At 42.4% G+C, this 25,298-nt stretch overlaps 5 protein-coding genes across 6 annotated transcripts; 2 read left to right on the forward strand and 3 right to left on the reverse strand.

Moving 5' to 3' along the window:
- Positions 1–128: 128 nt before the first annotated feature.
- Positions 129–5,970, reverse strand: LOC134076141 (large ribosomal subunit protein uL3-like). Its single transcript, XM_062531143.1, has 10 exons — positions 5,875–5,970; positions 4,874–5,066; positions 4,211–4,379; positions 3,803–3,938; positions 1,987–2,173; positions 1,248–1,408; positions 1,027–1,128; positions 663–758; positions 388–507; positions 129–274 (listed from the first exon to the last, which is right to left on the reverse strand). The coding sequence occupies exons 1-10, from the start codon at positions 5,875–5,877 to the stop codon at positions 212–214; spliced, it is 1,230 nt and encodes a 409-aa protein (XP_062387127.1). The 5' UTR covers positions 5,878–5,970; the 3' UTR covers positions 129–211.
- Positions 5,971–6,967: 997 nt separating this feature from the next.
- ndufb10 (NADH:ubiquinone oxidoreductase subunit B10) lies at positions 6,968–8,248 on the forward strand. Its single transcript, XM_062531144.1, has 4 exons — positions 6,968–7,190; positions 7,566–7,704; positions 7,809–7,948; positions 8,069–8,248. Exons 1-4 carry the CDS (start codon positions 7,043–7,045, stop codon positions 8,152–8,154), a joined length of 513 nt encoding a protein of 170 aa, XP_062387128.1. The 5' UTR covers positions 6,968–7,042; the 3' UTR covers positions 8,155–8,248.
- Positions 8,249–10,362: 2,114 nt separating this feature from the next.
- rps2 (ribosomal protein S2) lies at positions 10,363–12,709 on the reverse strand. The gene is made up of 7 exons (XM_062532163.1): positions 12,590–12,709; positions 11,917–12,054; positions 11,568–11,765; positions 11,217–11,390; positions 10,939–11,098; positions 10,574–10,665; positions 10,363–10,471 (listed from the first exon to the last, which is right to left on the reverse strand). Exons 2-7 carry the CDS (start codon positions 12,049–12,051, stop codon positions 10,400–10,402), a joined length of 831 nt encoding a protein of 276 aa, XP_062388147.1. The 5' UTR covers positions 12,052–12,054; positions 12,590–12,709; the 3' UTR covers positions 10,363–10,399.
- Positions 12,710–12,841: 132 nt separating this feature from the next.
- LOC134076883 (RING finger protein 151-like) lies at positions 12,842–15,833 on the reverse strand. Its single transcript, XM_062532164.1, has 5 exons — positions 15,816–15,833; positions 14,603–14,711; positions 13,984–14,153; positions 13,795–13,891; positions 12,842–13,669 (listed from the first exon to the last, which is right to left on the reverse strand). The coding sequence occupies exons 2-5, from the start codon at positions 14,699–14,701 to the stop codon at positions 13,223–13,225; spliced, it is 813 nt and encodes a 270-aa protein (XP_062388148.1). The 5' UTR covers positions 14,702–14,711; positions 15,816–15,833; the 3' UTR covers positions 12,842–13,222.
- On the forward strand, positions 15,193–20,214 carry zgc:193811 (uncharacterized protein LOC559801 homolog). 2 transcript variants are annotated; one of them, XM_062532165.1, is made up of 5 exons: positions 15,193–15,517; positions 17,955–18,134; positions 18,498–18,614; positions 18,842–18,933; positions 19,851–20,214. In XM_062532165.1, exons 1-5 carry the CDS (start codon positions 15,416–15,418, stop codon positions 20,098–20,100), a joined length of 741 nt encoding a protein of 246 aa, XP_062388149.1. In that variant the 5' UTR covers positions 15,193–15,415; the 3' UTR covers positions 20,101–20,214. The 2 variants fall into 2 exon arrangements, with proteins under 2 accessions (XP_062388149.1, XP_062388150.1); XM_062532166.1 differs by having other exon boundaries at positions 17,958–18,134.
- The last annotated feature ends 5,084 nt before the right edge of the window (positions 20,215–25,298 follow it).

Consider the following 25,298-nt stretch of genomic DNA (forward strand, 5'->3'; position numbering starts at 1 on the left):
AAATAAAACTAGCAGAATAAATTGGTAGATAAAACTAGTAACAGGTGCAAAATCATGTTCAATAATGTAACATGATAATGATGTAGTTTAATCACCCTTCCTGACAGAGATAACTGTGAAACAGCAGCTGTTTGGTAAATACAATATTTATTGTTGTATGTATTTGATGTATTTGGTTCTTCTGGTCAGAGATTTCCTTTGTAGTGTATTCTCAGTCCAGCTCATCAGTCTGAGTTTCTGATTTTTTCTTCAGAGCATCTTTCTTCAGTGGGCCCTGTGGAGAAATGGGAAGAGAGGAGAGGGGTGAACACTGTGGCTGTGGATCCGGTGAGACTTACGAAACAATGCTGACCCCGCCGGACAAAGATGCCGCTGTGTTTCTCTTACCATGAACGCCCTCTTCTCCTGTGCAGTCTGGAAGCGTCCGAAGCCAAACTTGGACGTGGTGTCGATGAACTTGAGCTCGATTTCTTCCTTAGCCTTACGTGATGTGTGCACAAGGAGGGACTGAGGAAACGAATGACAGACAGGGACGGCCCAAGGGTGGTCAGTTAAATGCTACACAGCATGTATAAATACAAACTTAGTTGTTGTATTTATTATTGCTGTTTATTTTGTTATTTAATCATCTCATATTTTGAGTAATACAGTACGCCTCATACCTTTCTGAGAGTAAGGACGCGTTTCTTGGTGCCAACCACACAGCCTTTCAGCATCAAGAAATCATTGTTCACTTCTCCGTAGTGTGGGAATCCACCCTAGGTGAGACAGGCAGAGAGAGAGAGAGAGAGAGAGAGAAAGAGAGAGAGAGAGAGAGAGAGAGAGAGTTGGGAAGGTGTGAGAGCTGTCCATGAAGCCTTATTTTTGCTACTCTGGGGGCCTTTAAATCATAACAAATATTCACAGAGTAAATTCACAGAGTGTACAGTTTTTTCTTTTTCTGTTTGCTAAAGGACATTGAGAAAGTACATATTGCTGTGTGCTGTGTTTTCTATAACGATACCAGTATTGAGTTTGTTTCAATACCATTGGGGTGATGGTCTTCTGCGTGGTGTCATAATTAGTGGAGGCGTTGTTGCGGATCAATTTGCCATCCTGGACATGGACGCCTCTTCCAATACGGTAAATCTACAGCGCACAAAACGAGATAAACACGTTGATTTGAGTTGATCACTCACACAGATTGGTCTCACCAGTCTCACAGTCCTCTTCACTCAGATACGTAAAATTGCACTGGTCAGTCCCACCTTCTTGTTGAGCTCTGTGCGGTGGTTGTATCCTTTCTGGCCGGCGCGGGCGATCGTGTAGGCCACGCGGGCGGGATGCCAGGCGCCGATGCACGCCACCTTGCGGAGACCTTTGTGAGTCTTCCTGGGGAGCTTCTTGGTGTGCCAGCGGCTCGTCACACCTGAGCAGAGAGGAATGTGGAAATGGGGGCATCCATACTGTTCTCTTACGGACATTCACATGACGATTCCTATCACTCATATTTTGCACATTCCAGTGTTGTTGACAGTTTGAAGGCATTATAATGTTGTGGGTTGTTTTATGGAAATTCTGTTGTCAAAAATAGTTTAAAAAATTGAAGAAACTGTTTTTAGTAGTGCCCTGTTTTTGCAGAACATTGCCACACACTTCAGGCAGCATGAAACTGTATTTTACTGTACCAGACCCTCGAGCTACTGTGCTGTGTTATTCTGTGGGTGATTCACTAACCATGTCAACTATTTACAGGTACTTCTCTTAAAACGAATGTGTTGGAAACAACACACTGAGTTGTCCCTATCTGGACACAGAGATGTGTTGAAAACAAGTTATTTTCAACACCATACTGTGTAACATATAACAAAAGCAATGTGTTGGAAACAACATCCTTTTTGAGAGTGATAGTAACAAATAGGCAATATGAATGGTTTTGCCATTAATGACTAAATACACATTGTGTATTCACAACATCAAGTGAAACAGTTTCCCAACCCCACCTACCCTTGAAACCGTGACCCTTGGTGACACCAAGGACATCAATCAACTCGTTTTGACTGAAGACAGAAGTCACAGCAACAGCTTGCTCCAGCTTCTCTCTCGCCCAGTCCACCTTCTCCGCCATGGTGCCGCCATTCAGCTGCACCTCCATCATGTGGGCTTTCTTCTGCCTGATAGGTAGCAAACGCATCTGCGCGCACACACACACACACACACACACACACACACACACACACACACACACACGTCACACACACACATAAACATGACCATACATATGAAGAGTTTGGTTCCAAAACGCTATATATCCATTTTTTAAAAGCGTTACTTGTCATGTCACTTAATTGTGTATTCCAGGAAATATCCATCCAATACTGTGGCTAACACTGTAAACTTACACAAACACAAATACACATCTATTACAAACATTGCAGGTAAATGCATACACATTTGATGTATGCTAAAGCGTATGCATGCATGATGCTTCTGGCTCAGACTGAAAGAAATCCCTGCCTGGTCTTCAGAAAATCATCCTACTACTTGCGAACACTCTTTCTACTTAGGTCTACTATATAGACATCTGATATAAAGTCCTCCTGCCTACATACCCTGGCCTAGCCATTTACACACACCTACATCTGGAAATACTACAGAGCCAAGAAGGTGTCATTGCAAGAGTAGCTTTGTATATCAATGGAACAAGTGCTCATTAAACTAAGTCATATGCTCGATTTACTAATATATGTGCTAATTTTACGAAATTGTGCTCTAATTGTAATTAAAATTGTGTGCTTGTTTTGTTCCCACATTTTATTCACAGAAACTAAGAGAAGCAGCACAACAGACAGTTCAGTAAAGCTGGAACGTTTGGGTATCTACACAATAGACATTTCCCTTGATCAATATGGCAGAGGCCAAACATTGTTATAATGCAAGCAACAAAGTGTCAAAACTGTCAAAAAAAATACTGTTGCAGCCACTTTGTAGATGGTCTACTGGGTCTGCTTCATGCTTATTGGGTCAAACATCCTACATTAAGAGCCAACAGAAGTTGAACTCTAATGAACATTTCCCTGTCCCATCCAATCTGAAGAGTAATGGCCCTCTGGAGACCTTTGCCGGAGGACTTGCCAGAGTCTCCCAAGAAATGTTATTTTTAAACTGCCACGCGATATCCCATCTCCATTCACCCCATTGAGCTGTAGACGAGTTTGGGTGGGGCGTGGGTGTGAGGAGGGGGAGGGGTGCCGAGAGGGAGGCGACTTATGAGTTGTAATCTTTCTGACACATGTCAGGGGAACTAGAGGCACTACAGGGCAGCTGTCCACATAAACAGCTCACTGGAGCACCTGCGAATTCCCTGAGGACGAGTCACGAACCAGGCAGGGAACCATGCAGGCCAAAACATCCTGTTTTTACCATTTCCGAGCAGACTTGAATAAGGTCAAGCGGATCAAGAAGGCACAGGAGAGACTAAATACCAAGGGTCATGAAACTAATCATAGTTTTCCTCGGGCATGCACCTCATCAAGAATTCACAAGGACTTTCCGGCATGTCCACAAGATCTTTACACCAAATAATCTAACATAATACCATTTGGTGTAACAATATGATATTATCTAAAAACAAGTATATTATTTCTTGATACATATTATCATATATTACTTAAACCTATGCTTAAAAAATGCAATTAATTTCAGAAAATATGTATATAATTCAATATTTCCGTCAGCAATGCCTCAGTTGATGACCTGCGGATGTAAAGCTATATGGTGAAATAGGGGTTCTACCCAATACAGGCACTTTGTCCCACTGTACCTGGGTGTGCACTACGACGCGGATGACGGAGCAGTACTTCTTCATGGCGTCAAAGTCCTTCTCCAGCTGCTTCTTGCCCACCTCATCTTGCCATTTTTTGCTGTATTTTGTGAAGGCCTTCTTCTTGCACTTGTACCTGAAGGAGGTTCAGTGGTATGAAAATGACTAAATATTGACAAAGAAGAAATGTGAATAATAAGTGTATAAAAGCAACACAGTGAGACTGAATAATAACAAGTGAAAGGAAGAATAATGGATTCAGTGTAAATTAAACATTTGGCTGGCTTTAAACCAGCATATTATACAGTTTGCCCTTAACTGCTTTAGATCGATCAAAGATGACACTACAATATTCCACCAACACACACTGAATATAAAATGGAATTTTGCCATGATGGACAAACACACCAGTTTTTGTAGAATCTGCGTCGGCATTCATCACTTATATGCTCAGCGAAGACCGTCTTGAAGTTGCGCAGGCCCCTGATGGTGCTGATGTAGCCAACAATACCCACGACCACGATGGGGGGCGTCTCAATGATGGTGACCGCCTCCACCTCCTCACGCTTGGACATCTCTAAGAGAAGGAAGATTAGATTAGATTAGATTAGATTAGATTAGACTAAATTCAACTTTATTGTCATTGTTCCCAAACAGCACATGGCAATTCATTCTTAACCTGCCAGTGGCATTCCACTCCATGAATTTCCATTGAATTCATTCCACATGATTTAGGTTCAAGGCGTTAACAATGGCCTATTGATGTTGATGATCATATTACATTACATTAGATTACATTTAAAGAACACTTCGGCAATATTGAGCTGACGGAGCAAAATGTGCTAATTTATCTTCTTTTATGAAGATCAAGTATTAACCACTGCACACCGCATTAAGTGACTGAGCTAACAATTAAAAAAAGTCATGTGGTGGTTAATCCTTGATCTTCATTCATACATTTCTGCTAGCCTGTTGAAGGGCTGTGCTTAGGAATATCTGTTTAGAGACCATCTTCATTCATATCACATCAAATTGAGCAATGATTCGATAGCATGGGAGCGTTTTACGTACTCATGGCTGTGCGGTGCATCTCTCTCAGCGTATGGGTCATGCCGGCCTTGTAACCCATGAAGGCGGTGAGGTGGACAGGTTTGCTGGGGTCATCCTTAGGCCAGGTGCGCACCTTACCCCTGTGCTTCTTACTGCGCTTACGGGGCAGGAAGCCCATGTGCCCATGACGAGGGGCATGGAATTTACGATGAGACTGTTAGAAAAACAAAACAAATCAGACAATAAATATTGTTGTTATCGTTCATCCATCGCTTGACATACACACAGAAACACTGAGCAATTATTTAAACCTTCCTTTTCAGCTAGGGCCTGTTAGCTCTTCAGAGAGTCAAGATTGGCTAAAGTGACTGTCATAATGAAGTCCTTTTATTTTGTTCATATGCAGCAAGTTTGATTCTCACTTTGCCAGTTATTTGAGATTATTCAATTTATTAGGGGTGAAGATAATAATAGGGACATAATGGTGCTGTGTCCCTCTAGTTTGAAATACAGCTTAAGGGAAAGTAAAGCTAAAGTAGATAATAATGGCAAAACAGTTTTAGAATCCAAATATTTTACTGGCTGAGCCTCCATTATTATTTGTTTCAGGTTATGTTTAAGCATTTAGCACGTTTAATCACATTCAACCTATTTCAGAATCTTAATTTAAATTAAACTAATAATCTTAATTTAACTTAACTTAGATTAATCTTAAGTATGTTTATTCACACAAAATGTGGGGTTTCCTCTTTACTTGTTGACTCTACTACAGAAACAACTTGACAGATTCATGAGACTCCATGCCACGAGGTACACACATGCACAGACTGCAATACTGTCAAATCAGAAGACCCCCTGTCAGGGAATCAATATTTTTAGATTTCTTCTTAAAAGTGATAAGAGTAATAAAAGGACATACATCACACACATATTCCAATATAATAAACCCTTCAGAGTTGATAAAGGTATATCTGAGTGTGTCTATGAAAGGAAGGAGAGGAAAAGTCAGGAGAGCGACTAACCATAGTTGTGCACGCTTTCCCGGCTGAGGTGCAAAGAGACAGGAGCAAGTGCAGAACTGAGAGTCATGCCGAAGACGATGTTAATCTGGTGGTTGGTGCAGTCAAGGAGCGGTGTTACTTTTCAAACAACAGTCGGTGCCAAGTTATGATGGTGCTAAATTTGGGGAGGGGAAAAGGGGGTGCTGCTCTGCAAAGATCTTTAGGTTCAGGGAAGCTGACTACAGCCCCTCTGTGGAAAAGTGGCCACATGATTTCATACAGTATACATATAAAACCTTAAAGAAAAAGCATTTGTCATTGTCAAGTCAAGGATGAGACACTCAAGTAAAGTCATTTGTATCTATAATTTATTTGATTGACATATTTCTGCCTGTGACGTCTGGAATCAATTCTGTGCTTGCTCCAGGGGATTCAGGCCTTGGGCTCTATACGGTGAAACTACATTGATTGTTAATTGTGCTACAGGCTACAGGCTATGTCTCACAGTCAGTCTGATATAATATATTATTAAGTCACTTTGAAAAATAATTGTGTCTGGTAAGCACCACTATTAATAACTATAAAAGAATGAATAATTCTGTACAATAGCTTTTCTAATGTGTATGCCTAAACATGCAATTATATAATCATAATCTGCATATTCACAACATTTTCAGTAAAATAGTTCAGCTAATACTTCAATATAAAGTGCTTGAGATTGTTTATAATAGAGGTCCATATACGCATTTCCTGTAAAGTGTGTGGCTGTGTTGTGGTCATAGACCTGGTTGTGGTAGGCTTTAAATCAGTTCTTGTGATGTAGGAAAGTTCTGCACATGGAATCTACAATCTGCATGGAGAATCGTTATGGACAAGAGAGCCATCTAGTGGAGGAAAATCAGAACACTATATTTAAACCAGAGACCTTTTACCTTTGACCCTTTTCCTCGAACATTTCCAATTCATTTGATATCAATTTAAACTAACGCTGTGAATATGTTCCACTGAAGTTATGAATACGTGCCACTCAATTTCGTATGTTTAGAATATGTATGAAGAAAAATGTGTTCCATCGTAAAATGACCTTTGCGTCTCATGGTCGTCCATATTGTTTACTCTACGCAAGCGCACATTCAAGGGGTTAGGAGTGTTGAGGTCGAAGTAAATGAGTGGAGTTTTCTTGTAAGAAATGCCGCAGGAATACGAGAAAGATGCATACCCAGAGCCCCCTAAACGGACACCGGTTACGGAGAAGGAGACCGCCCTTCCGAATCCGGCTCTGATTGCCTCCAAACTGTTTTATTATTCCGTGGACTATCCTGTCACTAAATTTAGAGGTAATGTTAGCCAGCTAGCAGATAGGTTAGCTAAGGTGAACGAAAGCAAACCAGCTAACCACCTATCACTAGTTACTTGTCTAAGAACCACTGTTGCTTATGATAACGTGTTAGGTTGTTTTGGTTGTCTCTGAAGAGTCCTTTTATTTTAGTGTCACTGACCATTTTGAGCTTTCAACGGCGAGCAGGCTTGAAATGTTTGATTGCTAATCATCAGTGTTGCTAGCTAATGTTGTCAAAACCTATCGCCAGTCAGAGAATGTCTAACAAGGTCTCTGCTATCGCTATGTATCTTAACGTGTCTACTTGCAGTATACGGACAGCGAAACTAAACGTCTGTTTGTCCTTGACTGTCCCGTTTTTATTTTTCATTAGAAATTATTGATGGCATTCGGGGTAAGAACAAGTACAACTACTATCACCAGAACTTCCGACGTGTGCCAGATTTGACTGAATGTGTGGAGGGCGACTACCTGTGCTACTATGAGGCGGAGATGCAGTGGAGGAGAGATTTGTAAGTTCTTTCATCCATCTTTACCTTACACCGTTATTGTCGATCGTAATATGATGGACACTTCGATTCTAACAGCACTGTTTGGTTTACCATTTCACATTCAGTAAGGTTGACCAGGAGATCCTGAAAGTAATGCAGGAGCGCCTTCGTGCATGCCAGCAGCGGGAGGGCCACAGCTACGTGCAGAACTGCGCCAACGACCTGCAGCAGTTCAATGAAGTTACAAAGGCCTTCAACTCTCGATGTATGTATTTTCACCCCGTTACATATGTGTACAGTAATCCGTAGTACATAAATTGTGAATGTTCCATAATCACACGCCTCGGCCCTCACATGTTTATGTACTTTTTATTTTATGGCGCAGATGCCGACTTGGGAGCACACGCGAATGGCCGCAAGTGTCTGGCGAAGCAGAAGGAAAGGATGCTCGAGCAGCCACAGACAGCCTGAGGACCCCGACACTTAATACTTGATCTATTTTGTGTGGCTCCCCTATGTGTGTATGTAACTGTAAGATAAATAAATTTATTGGGAAAACTGTCAAGTATTTGTACAGATGTGTTTGTAAGATGCAGCAGAAGGCCTTGTCTGACAAATATTGGATATTTACAACCATTAACCAAAATCCCTTCATGTCACCAGTTGTAAATGTCTGTCTTTTGACCTTAAAACTATTAAAGTAGAAATGTGCATAGTAAATTCAGTTGAGACGCCTACTGAACTCATCCCTTACTTTTGATTTCCCCGTAATCAAGGAATCCCTGAACTAACCAGTTATACTTAAATGGTCCTTAACCACAGTGGAATGGAACCTCAATGTTGAGGTAGAATGACGGGTCAATGTTACAAATTAAGGACCACTGAAGCTTTACCCCTGGTATTACTTGTGGTCTACTCGGTCTGCAGACCATACTGTAATCTTAGTGAGGCCCATAAACTAGTCTCCGCTCGAGTATTCACATTTGAACCAATATGAGGACCAGTACCTGGTGATCTACACTTTGCCTACGAATTCTAAAATTTATCACCTAGCCCTGAAGTATTACAGTATTTAGGAAACTGTTGGTACAAGTACACAACGGCAGTCAGTGACTTGCAGTTCAAATGTTGTATAGGAAAACCACTGGTCAGAAAGGAGGCTCACACTGGGTTTGAAATCAGCCACTTCTATTCTAGGCCCCATCACTGTTCTGAATAAACTCCGCAGAAATGTGGATGAGACTTCCCACAAATGTGATTCCTCTGTTAATGACTAAATATTTAACCATATTTTGGTAAATGGACGGCATTTACATAACACTTTAAAAACCCAAAGCGTGTTAATCATGCACCACTCACCCATACCAGCATACCAATGGTGGATGCTGCCATGCATGCCACCCACCTGCTCAGGAGCAGTGTCTGCTCTAGGACACTTGAATGGGGTCAGGAGTTGTAGCTCAACCCAGAAACCTTCCAGTCACTGGACAAGTCCACAATCTCCTGAGCTTCTACTGCATGTAAGCACAACCTCCTGAGCTACTACCGCATGTAAGCACAAACCCTTCTAGACCCATTTTAATACCGTGGTCTCCGTTCATGAACACTAGACCAGAGAGTTCCAAATCCACACTATTTTAGCCTATGTTTGGGACAATCAAACATTAACTGCCAGTTCGGTTTCACCTCAAGTTAAAGGGCGTATTCACACCAGGAAGGTCCGTTAGTTCACTTACTTGGTCCGGACCAATCTTTTTTTCTTTTTTTCTTTTTTAGTGCGGTTCGCTTTCACACCGTGATTAATTGCAACCGGACCAGAATTTATAAACAAAAGCACATGTGCTAAGGTCGTTCAACCATTGGCTGGTAAACGTGTAGGTGGGGTGAAGAATAGGAAGCCAAAGTCAAAGTTGGCCCACGTAAATACTATGTTTGCGTACTGTACTCGTTATTATCCTAGCACTATAGTTTATACAGTTACAGCTTTGCAGAAGTGCTTGAGCGTCAAGACCGTTTGATACAAGTTTAACAATATCATGCTCGTAATTTTGCATCGACGAAGACGTGCAACAAAACAGCTGAGAAGAGCTCTCATATGTGTCCAACATGCTAACAGCAGGCCTACGGAAGGCGGAACGGGTAGGAGATGCAAAATCAAATTATTGTTGGCAAAAGAGCGTTAGCCCACTGCTGCTTACAGCTGTTGTGCGTCACGGAGCTATCCTACATTTCCCATAATGCGCAAAAACTACGGGAGCTCGTCAAATCCAAAAAAGGTAGATTTCTGTAACTGGGTCGGATCGAGGTCGGTCTGCTTTCACACCATAAACGAACCGCACCAGGGTACGATAGGAACCGCTCCGAGACCACCTCCTCAGCTGGGTCTCGGTCCGCTTGTTTGGTCCGCACTAGAGTTCGAGTGATTGTATTCACACCAGTCAAAAAAGTCCGAACCAAGCAAAAAACAAACTTGAGTTCGTTTTAATCGAACTAAACAAGGCAGGTGTGAATACCCCCTAAAACATTAATGGTCTGCCACTTAATGCAAGGACTCAGCACTGAGGAAGGTTGGTACAAACATGGCACCAGGGATACTGACTGCACTACTTATCCACCCAGCCCAAACCCCCATATCCTCTTTGAATTATATAAAATAAGATAAATTACAAGAGACAAAAATGGATTCAACATTTTACTTCATCTGTTGTACAAAATGTTATGCGGCTGCCTGGAGAGCCTTCTGTACAGCAACCCTTGAGTGGGTCTTTGCCAGATGATCCGTGAATTCCTATAGAGGAAAGATTGAACAAGTCAGGACCAGAGGAAGTGTTACTTTCAAATATTAAATACAAATACCATTAACAGCTTTCAACCGATTCAAAAAACTCACCTGATAAGGAGACTTTGTGAACACAGTCTCCTTCCAGAGGTCTGGGGTCAGGTAGCTGTAGGTCTTGGAAATGGCATCGAATGTTGCCTTGGCTACAAGGAGAAAGCAGTCAGTTACCTCAAATGAATTGTTATTGACCACCAAAAAGTCTAATTTGAATTACTGAAAAAGACTGTTGAAGTGCATTTAAGGAACAGGAAAACCACATATGGCATTCCCTGCCGTGCATTAGAGCACTCATTGCTGTCTCTCCCTTGAAACCCGGCAAGCACCATGGAAAGACACTGCCAAACCAGAGAGGGAGAGGCCCATCACTTTGTTATGTAGGCAATAGCTACCCTACCAGCGGGTAAAATCAAACTCACCAAAGTTGCCCAGGGTGGCTGTGCAGCCTCTAGCAGAGGTGTAGCAATCATCAATACCAGCCATCATGAGCAGCTTCTTGGGAACGGGAGCAGACACGATGCCAGTACCACGGGGGGCGGGAATCAGACGCACCAGTACTGAGCCACAGCGGCCAGTAACCTGAAACATAGAAAACAAGAGGGTCAAGAAACCGTTGAATGATCAAAATCACAATATCCACAACAGGAATAATCAAATGGAGTCTCAAAACAATAACGCAAAAGCCAATTTATCTCACCTTGCAGGGTACAGTATGGGGCTTTCCGATCTTGTTACCCCAGTAGCCTCTCCTCACAGGGACGATAGACAGCTTGGCCAAGATGATGGCACCACGAATGGCAGTTGCTACCTCTTTGGAGCACTTCACTCCCAGGCCAACATGACCATTGTAGTCACCAATGGCAACAAAAGCCTTTAAAAAATAAATAAAAACTGATCACATGTCCAAACATCTTGACCATCAGCAAATACACATTACAATAAATGCTCAAAGTTATTCCATTTACTTAGCTACTCCATCTGGATCAATACTAATTACATTTCATAAGTAAACACACAATGGGATCTTCTGTATCAGAGGCCAGCTCACCTTGAACCTGGTACGCTGTCCAGCCCTGGTCTGCTTCTGCACAGGCATGATCTTCAGAACCTCATCCTTCAGTGCAGTGCCCAGGAAGAAATCAATGATTTCCGACTCTTTGATGGGGAGGGAGTACAGGTAAATCTCCTCCAGGGACTTGATTTTCATGTCCTTAACAAGGCGACCAAGCTTGGTCACAGGCACCCACTGCAGACAGAAAGCCAAGTCAGATAGTCTGTTAATATTAGTTCTCCAAGTAAAGGTATATCAATAAAGTATATCCAGGGTCCAAGGTACTTCTAACTGAAGGCTTTAATTCAGCCATGTTCCTAAGATGATAAATGTTCATTTACGGTACCTCCTTGTCCTCGGACTTGCCACCCCTGGCCCCACGACCACGTCCGCGGCCTCTGCCGCGTCCACGGCCACGACCTCGGCCCCCGGTGCCGAAACCTCCGCGAAAACCTCCTCTACCACCGGCGTCGTCCGCCATTTGCTACAAGAGAAAACACATAGACACAATCAAACACTCATAAATCAGACCACAAGAAATCCGGTCACTAGACAACTAGAGACTATGCTAATGCCTGAATATCATGAGAACAACGTGGGTTTCCAATGCCTGGGAAAACCAGCGCTAACGTTAGCTAAGGCACGCTCATTTCCTGTTAGCGGTAACATTTAGGTGCCTAATGGTAGTACGGTAACACATATCACTTAAACCGAATTAGAATTGGGTACAATAACAAATATTTAAATGCATAGCGTCAATGCATTACTCGTATGTTATGTATAGAGAGCCAGCATAACGTTAGAAGCTATGAGAAGCAGTGACTGGCGCCATTTATCAATGACCCATCAGCTATAAAGGCTTTATTAAAATGTTCTCTGGTGAACAACGTGTAAATATCACAGGCAATATCAATGTTTAAGTCACAGGTAGCTATAAATAACAAGTTTACAACTCTAGATGCTATGATTACTAAGATAATAAGTAGATTTTTTACCAAAGAGCTGAATGCACGACTTACGTGATTTCTATTAGCAGGAAGAAGAAGGATAGACGTAGGTTCCGGTTAGCTTTATTGAGCCAGAACTATCGCGATATTTCGTTTGTTCCCCAAGCAAGGGTGCGGTGCTCTGCTTTACTGTCTATGGTGCTCTGAAGGTGCTCATCTACTAGCCCTCTGACTTCTTGTTTACGAGTATGGGGTTAAATAAATAATGACAATGTAAATACCAATGTTTTCCTATCTGCATTTAAAGATGGGCTTACAGTGGGCTTAATTCAAATATATATATTTATTTTATTTTTGTTGAAAAGTTTGTCACAGCACTATCTATGACATATGACAAATAGGCTAGGCCTCTTTCTGTGGCCTAGATAGCCTACTCACTTACTGTTATTCTAAGTGTCAATTCCAATGGCATTAGACTTTTCAATACAACACACTCAATTACACTTCTATTGCTGTCTCTGTTTTTAGTTTTCTGATGATATTTTTTCTGTTGCAGTATTGCACTCCTATTATTAACTGTCTAGCCTGTAAGAAGCACTCATGTAAGAATGTCATTGTATTTGGTACACTTTACATGTGTTTATGACAAAAAAAACTTTGAATGCAACATGACAAATCATTCCAGTCTAGTCCACAGAGCATTCTTCAGAAGCACCTAATGGTGTCTCTCTCACTGTTGCTGCCCTCATCCTCTCCCTCCTGTTGCTCATCCATCACCTCCAGGCTCTCACAGATCAGGGTGATCTGCTCCTTCATGTGTGCCATGGCCTTCTGCATGCGCCGCATCTTCCTCTGGAGTGCGATGGCGACGGCGCGGTGGCTCTGCCGCTGTGCCTCATGCTGCAGCCGCAGCTGCTGGTAGCAGTTGTGCTGTGCCCGCGTGCCCTGGCTCAGCTGAGCTCCGCATCCCATGTGGCAGGGCTGGCTCCAGTGCTCGCAGTGGCGCGCGTGGGTCTCCAGGTCGCGACGCAGCAGTTGGGCGCGGCACCCACGGTACGGGCACCCCACCAGCTCGTACACGCAGCCCAGGCTGTGGCAGTATTGCTCGGCCAGTGGAAAAGTAGCACGGCAGCCACGGATCTCATTCTTGCACTGCAGGAAGAGAGTGAATGGACGGATCACATCTGTGGTGTGCTCTGATCAGTGCTGTCAAAGAAACTTTTAATTTTTTGTATTACTCCAGCCTACAGCATACATTTTCTTACACAGTGACTTACCTTAATCTTCATGCGGCCAATTGACTTGCTCAATTTGTACATAACTAATATCAAGTTATGATTGATTGGCTTTCGACAACAAGGGCACGTCTCCTGCCTGGAAAAAAAGCAACATCCAAATGTCTTAAACCAAGTTAACAAAGGTTTGCAATGGGCAAAGTTTAATTGGGTAACAGTATGAAACAGCACCTTTTCAGCCACTGTAATATGCACTTTTTGCAGAAGATGTGATGGCAAGGTGCCCGCACTGGACATCTAAGAACACCCTGACATATGGTACAAATAAGCTCTGGGTCTGGAGGATCAACAAAAGAGTCTGCATCATAACCTCCCATCTCAAGGCATAGCTCTGGATCAGCCTGTGTAAAGGACATCATGTATTAGTCTATAAAACACATTTTATGCACACACATTTTAAAACCAAGCTGAGGCCCTATCTCACTGGGCTTTTCTAGAACAGCATGACAGACCTTTATGGAACAACAACTCCAAAATAATAGAGTTATAGCATTTTCTTTTTCAACATAGCCTAAACTATAGCCTACATTAATATGATTGGCATTTTATTGAGCTAAAGTACATTTATATTTGGCCATGTATATTTAAGGTTATCAGTAGGTTTCAAAACAGGTTTCAAATCATCAAAAAGTGAAGGATTAAACCTCAAGGTAGAAAATATTCTGCTCTGTTAGGTAGCCTATAATAAAGTCTGTACCACACGAAGACAATCATCGAGTTATTGACAACCTTTACAACAATCAAGAAAATTCACATAGTGTAACGCTATTTGGGTTGAAAAGTATGTTACCATTTTTCTCAACGTTGTTATCCATGAATGACCCTCACGTGCACTGTCAAAACAGGGAGAGCCCCTATCAATAGGACATGGGTGGGGTGATATTACCATGCGCAGTAGCCTACGACAACGACAACAGTGACGTGGGGGTGCGGTTAGTATTTTGAGGTTTACTAGGCTACTTGTTTTTTGTCTAAATTTACAGATGGACGGGTGCGGTCTGTCCGAGGGAGTTAAAGTAGTAGACTACTTCTTTCGTAAGGTTATGCCCACCCATGTAGGCTACCCAAAGATAAAGAAGGGAAAAAAGTTGGTGTTTTATCTAGCCTAGGCCTGCCCTAAAGTAAGTTAAAGGAGTCTCTAAATAGATTATTTAACATATCAAGGTGTCGTTATTTGCCAAAATTCATTATTTACGCCAAACTATATTTTAAAAAGGGAATTTAAACTAGCTTACATAGAAAGAGGGAATTTTACTTGTTTGAAATTCTCATTGAAATTGCACATAATGCACTTATTACACAGAAGGCGCACGCGCAAGCAGGCGCCCCCAGCAGACTTCCCTGAAGGCGTTTCTATGGTAACGAAACAGACTTCACAGAATGACTGAAGAAGAACACGAATGGATGTCTCTCTAGACTACTTGCTAATGTTGTTGTCCAGTTACAAGTACTAACTAAGTCATACAGTTAGCTTACAGTTAGTGTTTACTAGCCAGCTTGATTTTTTGCTTACTTCCTGAATAAATACACCGAGGACATACTTCTCCTCTGCTACAGCATCGATGGTGTAGACTGGAAAGTGGGCTAAAGGAATCATTTCAACATGAAGACTTGCGACCGACGAAGCGCAGAACTCACTAGCACTGGAATCGGCCACAAATTTGTTCACCCTCCACCCTTCCATACAAATAGCAGCAGATTGAAGGTACAGTAGGCTAAGCCTGTGTTATCTGTAAGTTATAGTCTATGATTGGTTTATGATGTAGCCTAGGTTATAGCCTATGTACGCACAGGTAACCCAGGTACATCATTAGGCCTAGCCTACATACATTGTTGTGTTAAATTACATTTTGTAATTAAGGTTGAGATGAAAGAGATACCGAAAAAAATCAATGATTAAATAACTCCAAAGTCAGACATCCCATCCATCCTTCAGAAATGAAAGTCCTGCCATATATTCTTACCTGTGCACTTAACACAGGTGATTATCTGATTTACAGTACCTGGCTGTCAATTAGGCTAGGATGAGCTGGTTGGTTGGATCAAATACTTGGCAAGACTTTTACATTCTGAACCCGGGATGTCCGCCTCTGGCAGCAGTCAGTCAGGCGGCCGGTATCTTTTGTGACCTTTTCAACAGCTCACTGGTAGAACATTCAATCTCATCAGAGTAGAAATCCTCAGTCATCTGCCCTGTTGTCAAAAAGAGCAACCCCACATGTGACAATATGATTATCGACCTGTGGCTTTAACATCCTAATGATAGGCTTTTAGAGGCTTGTACTTTCCCAGCTTCAGAGGGTGGTCAATATGCATGTTAACCCCCCACAGTTTGCATACAACCAGCACAGGGGTGTGGATGATGCCATACTAACTCTGCTACATGGAGCCTATACCCACCTGGAGAAGCCCAAGTCATATATCAGAATGGTGTTTGTGGACTTCTCAAGTGCCTTTAACACTGTGCAACTCTATCTGATGGGTCAGAAACTACTCCAGATGGGTGTAAACCCAGACCTGATCCACAAGTCTCTGTTATCTCACCAGTTCTGTACACACAAATTAAAACATTAAATACTTGGATGACACTGTGATCACGGACACCACTCAATCACAGTAGCCACTTCAGGCTGAGAGGGACTTTTTTGCTGATTGGTGCAGGCAGAACTTCCTCGACCTCATCGCCTCCAAGACAAAAGAGCTGGTCATCGACTTCCGTAAGGAACCACCCAGGATCCCCACTCTGTCAGTCAACAACCAGCCAATAGAGAGGGAGAAATGTACAGATATCTGGGGTCAATAATTGACCACAAACTCACCTTAAGTTCCAACCAAACACAAAAGCAATTTCTGAAAAGTGTCGCCTCTTCTTCCTGAGGATAATGTGCAAACTCCTGGTCCACCAATCAGCGTAACAGCTTTCAACAGATGAAGAGTTCTTTTCCAAAATGCCATATCCACCATTTTAATGGATTTTCATGAATAATGTTTTAAAATTGTGTTTTCCTAGTAATTTCAGTAGAACTGTAATTGGGTTATGTTTAGTTGATTTATCTTTACCCAATCAAAACAAAACAACTGCATTTGTATTGATATAACCTGAAATACACAATTAAGTAACAGGACTTATTAATGTTTTCAAAAATGGATTTATAGCTTTTGGGAAAAGAGCTCTTCAGATGTTTCACTGAATCCATAGTGACTTTTGATATATCAGCCTGGTTTGATGCACTATCCAATATTCATTTCAACCCATTAAACACAATTCTAACAATGAACAGTAAAATAATTGGATTGGAGCAGGAATCACATATTAGTATTTATAACAGAAGGACTACATGAACTCAAATAGCTGTGGACAACAGTCGCTCACTAAAAAGCCAATACCGTCTACTGCCTCCTTCAGGCCAAAGGTATGGATCTCTCACCTTGAGGACTAAAAGAGCCATGTCAAGCTTTGTGCCTGCATCCATCACTTACTGTACATTTTATTTGTGTATTTGTATGTATGCAATGATGTTTTTCACACATTGAGTTTCTTACGGAAAAACAACGTTTTTGAATTGAATTGAATTCAAACTGACGTTCTTCAGACTTGATGTTGATCTGGAACATATTGATGGGGTTGTCATTGACGGATTGTGGGTAACAGTACACTTAAGTGTCTATAATGGAGTGGGGGTTGTAATAGGCCTAGTTTAGTGCATCACGATGCATGCGTAATTGTTCAAATGCCATTAAATAAATGATAAGGAACTACTCTATCTTTGTCTCATCTCAGACTTGTGATTAAATGTTTGGGTAAGCTGCAAAAGATTTTTAGAAATTAAATTCGGCCTCAGTAGTCTTAAATTTGGGAACCTCTGTCCTACAGAGCACAGATTCTGTCATCATTTTATAATATTTATAAAAATTGTCATTGACATTGTATGATAGTAAGTTTTGTTTTAGCCTGCAAGTAGGCCTGGACTACTATTACATGTGTATGTCATAGCTGTAAAAAATAGGCAAAAGGTTCACGTTGAGTGTTGCATTTCTTTACCATGATTCACATAGACCTGCTGTAGATAGCCGCTGGGCAGAAGTGAGCCAACTCCAAGGTCATAAAGGTTATGTTATAAAATCCTGTCTTTTGCTCCCAGGAGGGCCCGGCGCCTCTCTCACTTGACTACAGGCCTCGCATCCCTGCAGCCTCCATCTTCGCACCCACCTCACATATTGAGCACTGCAGGAAGCCACTGACTGGACCACTGGCTGACGTTAAGTACCCCTTGGCTCCACCACACTGGAAGACCCACACAATGGCTGATTTAAACCGCAGGGTAAGGAGACAAGGGTAAAGAATTAGCCCTGTAATGTTGCAGAAAACTGTATTCAGACTGTGTAGTGTGTAGTGAACTTCAGATCAGTGGTTCTATGTGAATCCACCACTTTAAGGTGGCCTACTTAACCCTGTAGATATGGAAAGATGATTATTTTCAATCAGGCTAGATCATAGTATAGGTAAACACCAGAGATAGATATGTATCTATCAAACACATGAACAAATGTGACAAAATCTGGTCTGTCCTCACTTTATGTTTCTTTCAAGATGATTAATAATCCTTTGTATGCTAACGTGTATGTGTGTGTGTTTTGTGTTTTGCTGTCTCATGTCTGTGATATGTTTTAATTATTACTTGTAGATTAAGAATTGCTGGGCCTTACGGGTGCTTCCCAGCCCAACCAGTGAAGCACGTGGCAACTACAGGGGTCAGCCAGCATGCATCAGCCCCTCTACTGCACCCGGCAATGAGTTACTGGTGAGGCAGCAATCTGATCAGCTCCCATCATTGGGGCTCTGCCAGAGTTCATCACAGCCCAAACCACACCATCACACTGGTTTTAAGGGTCTTTATTTGTTTATTTATTTTCAACAATGACACAAAATTCCAAACTCCATTTCATACATGACTTACATATAGGTATGTCTAATTACAGCATGTTTGCAGTTAGGAATTGTTTCCCCCTTTTCTGGATAATTCTTCAGGCCTTGTATGGAAAGATGGCTGCAGATCAGACCATTCCCCCTCCAGGTCCAGCACTCAGCACCGCTCACAGAGATTACAGGCACTTTAACAGGTGAGGCTCCGTCAGTGGCGGTTGGGATGTAGTGAGGATGTAGAATTTAGATGGCCACCAGAGGGCAACACTTGAATAGAAGATTGAATGTGTGAGACACCTAACAGTGTAGTTCTACATTGAGGCGCCTTCTACATTGAGGTGTCTTCCGACAGCAATACAGAGAATAATGTTTGAGTGGTTAATATGTCTTGCCTTGCATATCATTTTCTTTTATGGTAGAGTTCGCTACAGTGTTTTTGTTTTATGTAAGAGATCATTGAAATGTGTTCAAAATCTTGGTTGAAGATTTGGATGGTCCATAGAAAGAACAGCCAGCTGATTTTATCGTAAAAATGCAGGACCAATCATACAGAAATTACCTCTTGAACAAGCACATCACTGATAAGTTAGCCGTTATAAAGGCACGTGCACATAAGCCCTCACTGCCATCATAATGCTCTGACCACAACACACACAGATAGTCAAACACACACACACACACACACACAAACACAGACACACACACACACACACGCGCACGCGTGCGTAGGCTACTTACCCTACACAGTTGCACACGTCAGTAATTGTGACAGGAGAGAGAGAGCTGACCTCGGTCCAAATAATTAGCGTTAAGAGACTGTACGGAGCCTCCCCTGTTTGCTTCTGGGGAGAGGGAAGTGCTCTGGACAGGCCAGATATATGGGGCTGTAGATATATGGTAAAAGAGGAAGAAGTGCTTCCCTCCAGTGGCCTACAAACTATGCAAATGGCTGGTATAGTAATAAAGCTGAAAAGCTAATGGACTAGTGAGAGAGCACCTTAACACCGACCACTGACTTACACTCTTTTTTTCTCTCTCTCTCTCTCTATCCCTCTCTCTTTCTCCCTCTCTCTCACTCTGCTCTTGCACTCTGACCCCCCACATCCCTCCCAAGCTCTGAGCTGAACTTATCGCACTCTGGCCCGGCTAAACCACTCCCCGAAGGACTGACAAAGAGCTCTGCCTACAGCCACATGCCCGGCCACAAAGCCCCGTCCGCCGCCTCGTGTTGCCCTCGGCTGGCGCGCCGCTCTGTGCCCGTGCCGCACGGGGCCTACACCTCTCTGTACAGGGACAGTTTCACAACTCCTGCCCTGCCTCGCACCCTGTCACACCAAGGCCAGCCCCAGCGCCTCAGCACCTAGCACACCTCAAATGTACAGGGTGTGGAAACCACCATGTGCACAGGACTTTTTTTTTGGTTTTGTTTTTGTCTCTCAGTAGCTGTTTCGGAAAATATATTGATATACAGTATGAAGTAGTCGATTATTAAAAAAAAAACATTTTTGAATATTTTGAATATAGTGATTAAGATTGATTTATTGATCTGTTTGTAGTGGCTACTGCAGCACTATGCATTTTTTGTGAGTACAAATGTGTGCAGTTGGAAGTATAGCTGGCCACAAGTGCATACATGTTGAGTTGAAACCCCTAGACTCTGTAAGAGGCTAGCACCAGTGCAATCCCAGGGCTGGGAGAGATGTAGAGAATGGGTGAGGCTGTAAGAGAATACTGCTGACTAAGCAGTCTCACACAGAGATGGACGAGATGGTGCGCACACACACACTCACTCTCTCTCACACACACACACACACACACACACACACACACACACACACTCAAGTACACACTCGATGACTAAAAGAGATGGTACACACACACACACACACACACACACACATTGTGAACACAACACACACACACACACACACACATACACACTCACACAACATACTGTGAACAGACACAAGACCAGTGGCAGTTGGTGGCTAAAAATATTGATGATGTAAGCACTCCCCTCCCCTTTCCCCAACAAATAGATTTTTGGGTGGAATACAGCTGAATTGGTACGGTACATAAATCTCAACTGCTGTAACTATCAAAGGAGTGTATGTAAATAAATACACAGGTTCACTATTGTTGTCATTACATTTCTTACATTTTAGATTTGGTCCGAACACCAATAGTCAATAATAAACATTGCTTACAACGGATGCATTCGAGGCCATATGGCTAGACAGCTGTAACGTCTGCTTGACGCCAGTCCAATGACTGTCATGACAGTTGCACTGTCATATGTTTGGCAGTAAGTTCATATTTGCTATTGTAAGTAATATTTGCATCCCCAAACACTGCATCTTTGCCCCTTAATGAATCTCCCGCCTTATCACCTATATAACTCATTCCTGTAAGCATTATTATTACCCTGAAAATGCAATGGGTGATTTTAACTGAATTATATTAAAATTTAAGAGACCACTGCAAATTTGAGTATGACCGTCAACTCATTCAAATGTCACTCAACTGTAGGATGACATCAGAAAAATGTGCTGTGGTCTTTTAATTATTTCCAGAGCTGTAAAGACATCCTTACACATACTTGTATTGCGATCTACATGTGCACACACACACAACATACAGTATGAGCTTATCCCTGTCTACATATGTATGTAATATTAACTGACTCACCATAATCAGGTCAACAATATAACATTACAAATGTGACACTTGAATAATATATTTATGTGTGTGTGTGTGTGTGTATATATATATGTATGTGTGTGTGTGTGTGTGTGTGTGTGTGTGTGTGTGTGTGTGTGTGTGTGTGTGTGTGTATAGATAGATAGATAAATAAAACAAAAACATAAAGAACTGGTGTGGGCCAGGACACAGATCAATAGTGACAGATAAAAAAAAAAAACATTGATGAGGAAACAAGACAAGGAAAGATGGGCAAACAAAGAGAAAGTGAGTCAGTCTAAGGTTTCTTGGCACCATCCCACAAATTAGCCTCTGAATCCACCAGACTCCTGCCCTCCGCCCCGCTTCGCTCCCTTCCGCCCACCTGTTCTCTCCACTCCGCTCTTCCTTCTCCCTCCAGCTATGAGCCAGACGGAGAGAGAGTGAGAGAGAGAGAGAGAGAGAGAGAGAGAGAGAGAGAGAGAGAGAGAGAAGCACAGAGCAAGTAAAAAAGAGAAGAAGGCACACTGAGGAGACAGGAATATAGTGATGCTGTGTGGCATGGGGCTTTACTTTGAGATGAAGCCAATCAGCCATCAGAGGATGGTGTCTGCTAATTCTATTATTTCTGTATTGCTTCCCTCAGGATTTATTGAATACAGAAACCTACAGTCTACCACGTAGTCTGATATAGCCTTATCACACTGCTTTGCTTTTGTGTTCATTCATTTTTCCAATGAGTTTGGAAGTATCTAACAGTAGGCTACAGCTACATACAGTTAAACTACACTTGATTACTGATTTACATACAGCATAGTGGGCATTTCAGCCATTCCCCCACCGCATATACAGTATGTGGCAAGAGAGATCACATTTATCAGGACAATTGATTGCAAGACTGATGTCAGCAAACACAGGAAATGTAAGTGCACTAGGCCTAGGTGTAAGATCACAGCCTAGAAAGTATTAGTTTACATTGATATGAGTGAATGTTGTCCATGCGCCTTGTGATTTGTCTTACAGATGGATTGTTGATTGATTATTTTGGGATATTTGATATTGTTTAATCTTGACTGTCTAAAGTCAGACTGTCTGTTGTTCCCATTTTAAGTTGATGCATGTGAATGAAAGATGAGTAGCCATACTGTATGTCCCTGCCTTCCTGAATCCTGGAGTCTCACAACAACACATACTGTATCTCTGGCAATCTTTGCCATAGATTAGCCTGGCCCATGCCTGGAAACACATTCAGTTTCAGTTCAGTCAGTTTTCTAATGTGGAAATAATGCAGGGGGTAGTCCCATCTCATGCACGACCGGGTGATTCCCTCCACCAACAGCCTCTACTGACACCGAAATTCCGCGAACCTTCGAGGGATCTCCCCCGTGCAAACAAGTGAACAAGAACAGTGCACGTAGCCCTCACGCCTGCAATGTTGAAGGACGGCTGGGCGGCTGCTGACGGTAACTGGGGCGTGATGGTTCAGGGGACGCCAGGGATCACCTATCCCTTTAAAGAGAGCAGGAGGGAGGGACACGAGTAAAGAGATAGAAAGAGGGAGATGCAGACGATCGTAGGCTACTCGATGGACCCATGTCGCGTGGAGGTGTCAGTTCACTATAGATTCAGGCAGAGAGGATACTAAACAGCTCAATTATAGAATTTGTACAAAGAAATTATAGAAACCTTGCATAGGCCTGAATTGTCATAAGAGCTGAGCTTGGTCGACTTAAACGCTGAGTACACATGTGTGCCTATGGCAATTGTCTAGTCTGACTCATTTACACGTTTGGCCAGCGACTGGACTGCGATCTAAAAGGAGGGAAAACCAAGCGAGCAGAAGGAAGAATGCGTTTTATTGTTGGACGACAGCTTTTAGAAAAAGAGGTGTAGGCTATGTGCCAGTGGAGAGTGTAGGGCACAAATGAGAGAGGTATCCTCGTTCATTCCGCTTGATTGGCTCGTGCAAAAAAATGGAATAGCAGAATTAATACAAAATAGGGGCAAGGCACGACACGCTGGTCAGTAGCCAGAGGGTACAGGCTTGTTGGAGAAAATACAGTTGCATTGAGGTAAAGGGGGAATGTGGAAATAAGTTAACGTAGCTCAGGGAAATGTTGTGCATGTGTTGAGGCGAGACACCAGCAAAAAGAGACACACGAGGATTGTCTGGTAGACTTAAATCACGTTGCTATTAAATCGTTTCTGTTGCTTTTGTGGAAGAAATTATATCTCTCCAAAGAATCAGCTATTATTGGTGATTTGTGCAGTCCGCAGACCAGTACATCGATCCACTTCACTGAAAAAAAGAAGATAAGGTGGAAAGACTGCCTTGTAAATTAACTAAGACTCTACGTATTAACTTGAGTGTTAATGTGTGTGTGTTTGAATACACGCACACTTTACGCACACGGGCCCAACCAGACCCAAAGCGAGTAAGTACCGCAATAGGTGTTTTGTGGTCGTGTTTGTGCTGTGCAGTGGTCCGTTGTGTTCGTACGTGTATGAAAATGAAGAAGTTCGCATTCTCAATCACATTGATGTGTTCATAAAATCAAAACTAGCCTGTCTTGCTCAACAAGTAGACGACCAACCCACTCCGTTTGTATCTTTATTTGCGCGGAATTTGTGGGTCCTCACATGTACAGTGCAATGGACATAAACAGTAAAACAGGTAGCCTCTGTAGCTTAGCCTATTCAGTCAATGTGTTTTATGAGTTCTAGCTCAAAGACCTGTGGTCATGGCTTCTGACTTTAAATACTGGGAGCGTAAGTGTCCGGTGTAATAAATTAGTGGTGAAGGAATTTGACAGAGGTCGTCTCCAACCATTCTCTTGATTTGTTCCATTATCATCTTTTGGGAGTAGCAACGAATCCCATCGCCTACTCTTTTTGTAGTGACCCACAATTTACCCTTCTTCTATTGTGAAGGACACAGTGACCTCAATTTTTGGTCTGAATTCAATTTTGACATCACTTCCTGTTTTCTACTCTAATTTCTTCATATATCTGTCTGGGGTGGTTAGAAAGTATTTCCCCTTAAGGTCATTATTTGATTCTCTGTTCCTTTGATCATCTCATTCTTGTTGCAAATCTTTTAGAGCTCTGTGTCTTCCATTTTTTTCAGCACCTCATATTGCCTTTGCCCTTCTACTGTATCTAGTCTCTCACCGTATCCATATCTACCTTCCTGTCCATTTTCTACCTCGCTGTCTGACCACCCATTCCTCTCTCTCTCTCGCTCTCTCTCTCTCTCATATTCTTGCTCTGTCTCTCCCTTTCTCTCTCGCTCACTATTGCTGTTTCTGTCTCTCCCTTTCTCTCTCGCTCACTCTTGCTGTTTCTGTCTCTCTCTCTCTCTCTCTCTCTCTCTCTCAAACACACACACACACACACACACACACACACACACACATGCATACACCTCTGTCTCTGTCTTCCTATCATTGTACTTCTCCTGTCCCCATGCTAAGAATAGTTTCCATCAAGTTCAAATGTGATTTGGCTTAACACAATTATATCCGTCTCTTTGTCTCTCTCTCTCTATGCCTCTCCAATCCCAGAGTGCTTGGAGGAGGACTATAAAGGGATGGTAATTAACCGGAGAGGGCAGTGTTATTAATTAGGTTTTAACGAGAGATTAGAATGGGGGTTAAAACTATCTTAAGAATGTTGTTAGTTCTAGAAAATGAAACAGTCACACAGGCCTGATATCCCTGAGACCAGTCTCTTTTTCTTTCTCTGCCTCTGACTTTCACTCACTTCAATTGTCTTTTGAGTTCCTGTAGTGTACAGTAGAGTCATGCATCAGTTTCCTTTCTGCATTTAGTTTTTGCAAAGGAACACATTCGCTACCGTGAATGCAGACGCGTGTCTGGTTTTA

The sequence above is a fragment of the Sardina pilchardus genome, chromosome 3 (genome assembly GCF_963854185.1).
Source record: "Sardina pilchardus chromosome 3, fSarPil1.1, whole genome shotgun sequence".
NCBI classification, from domain to species: Eukaryota; Metazoa; Chordata; class Actinopteri; order Clupeiformes; family Clupeidae; genus Sardina; species Sardina pilchardus.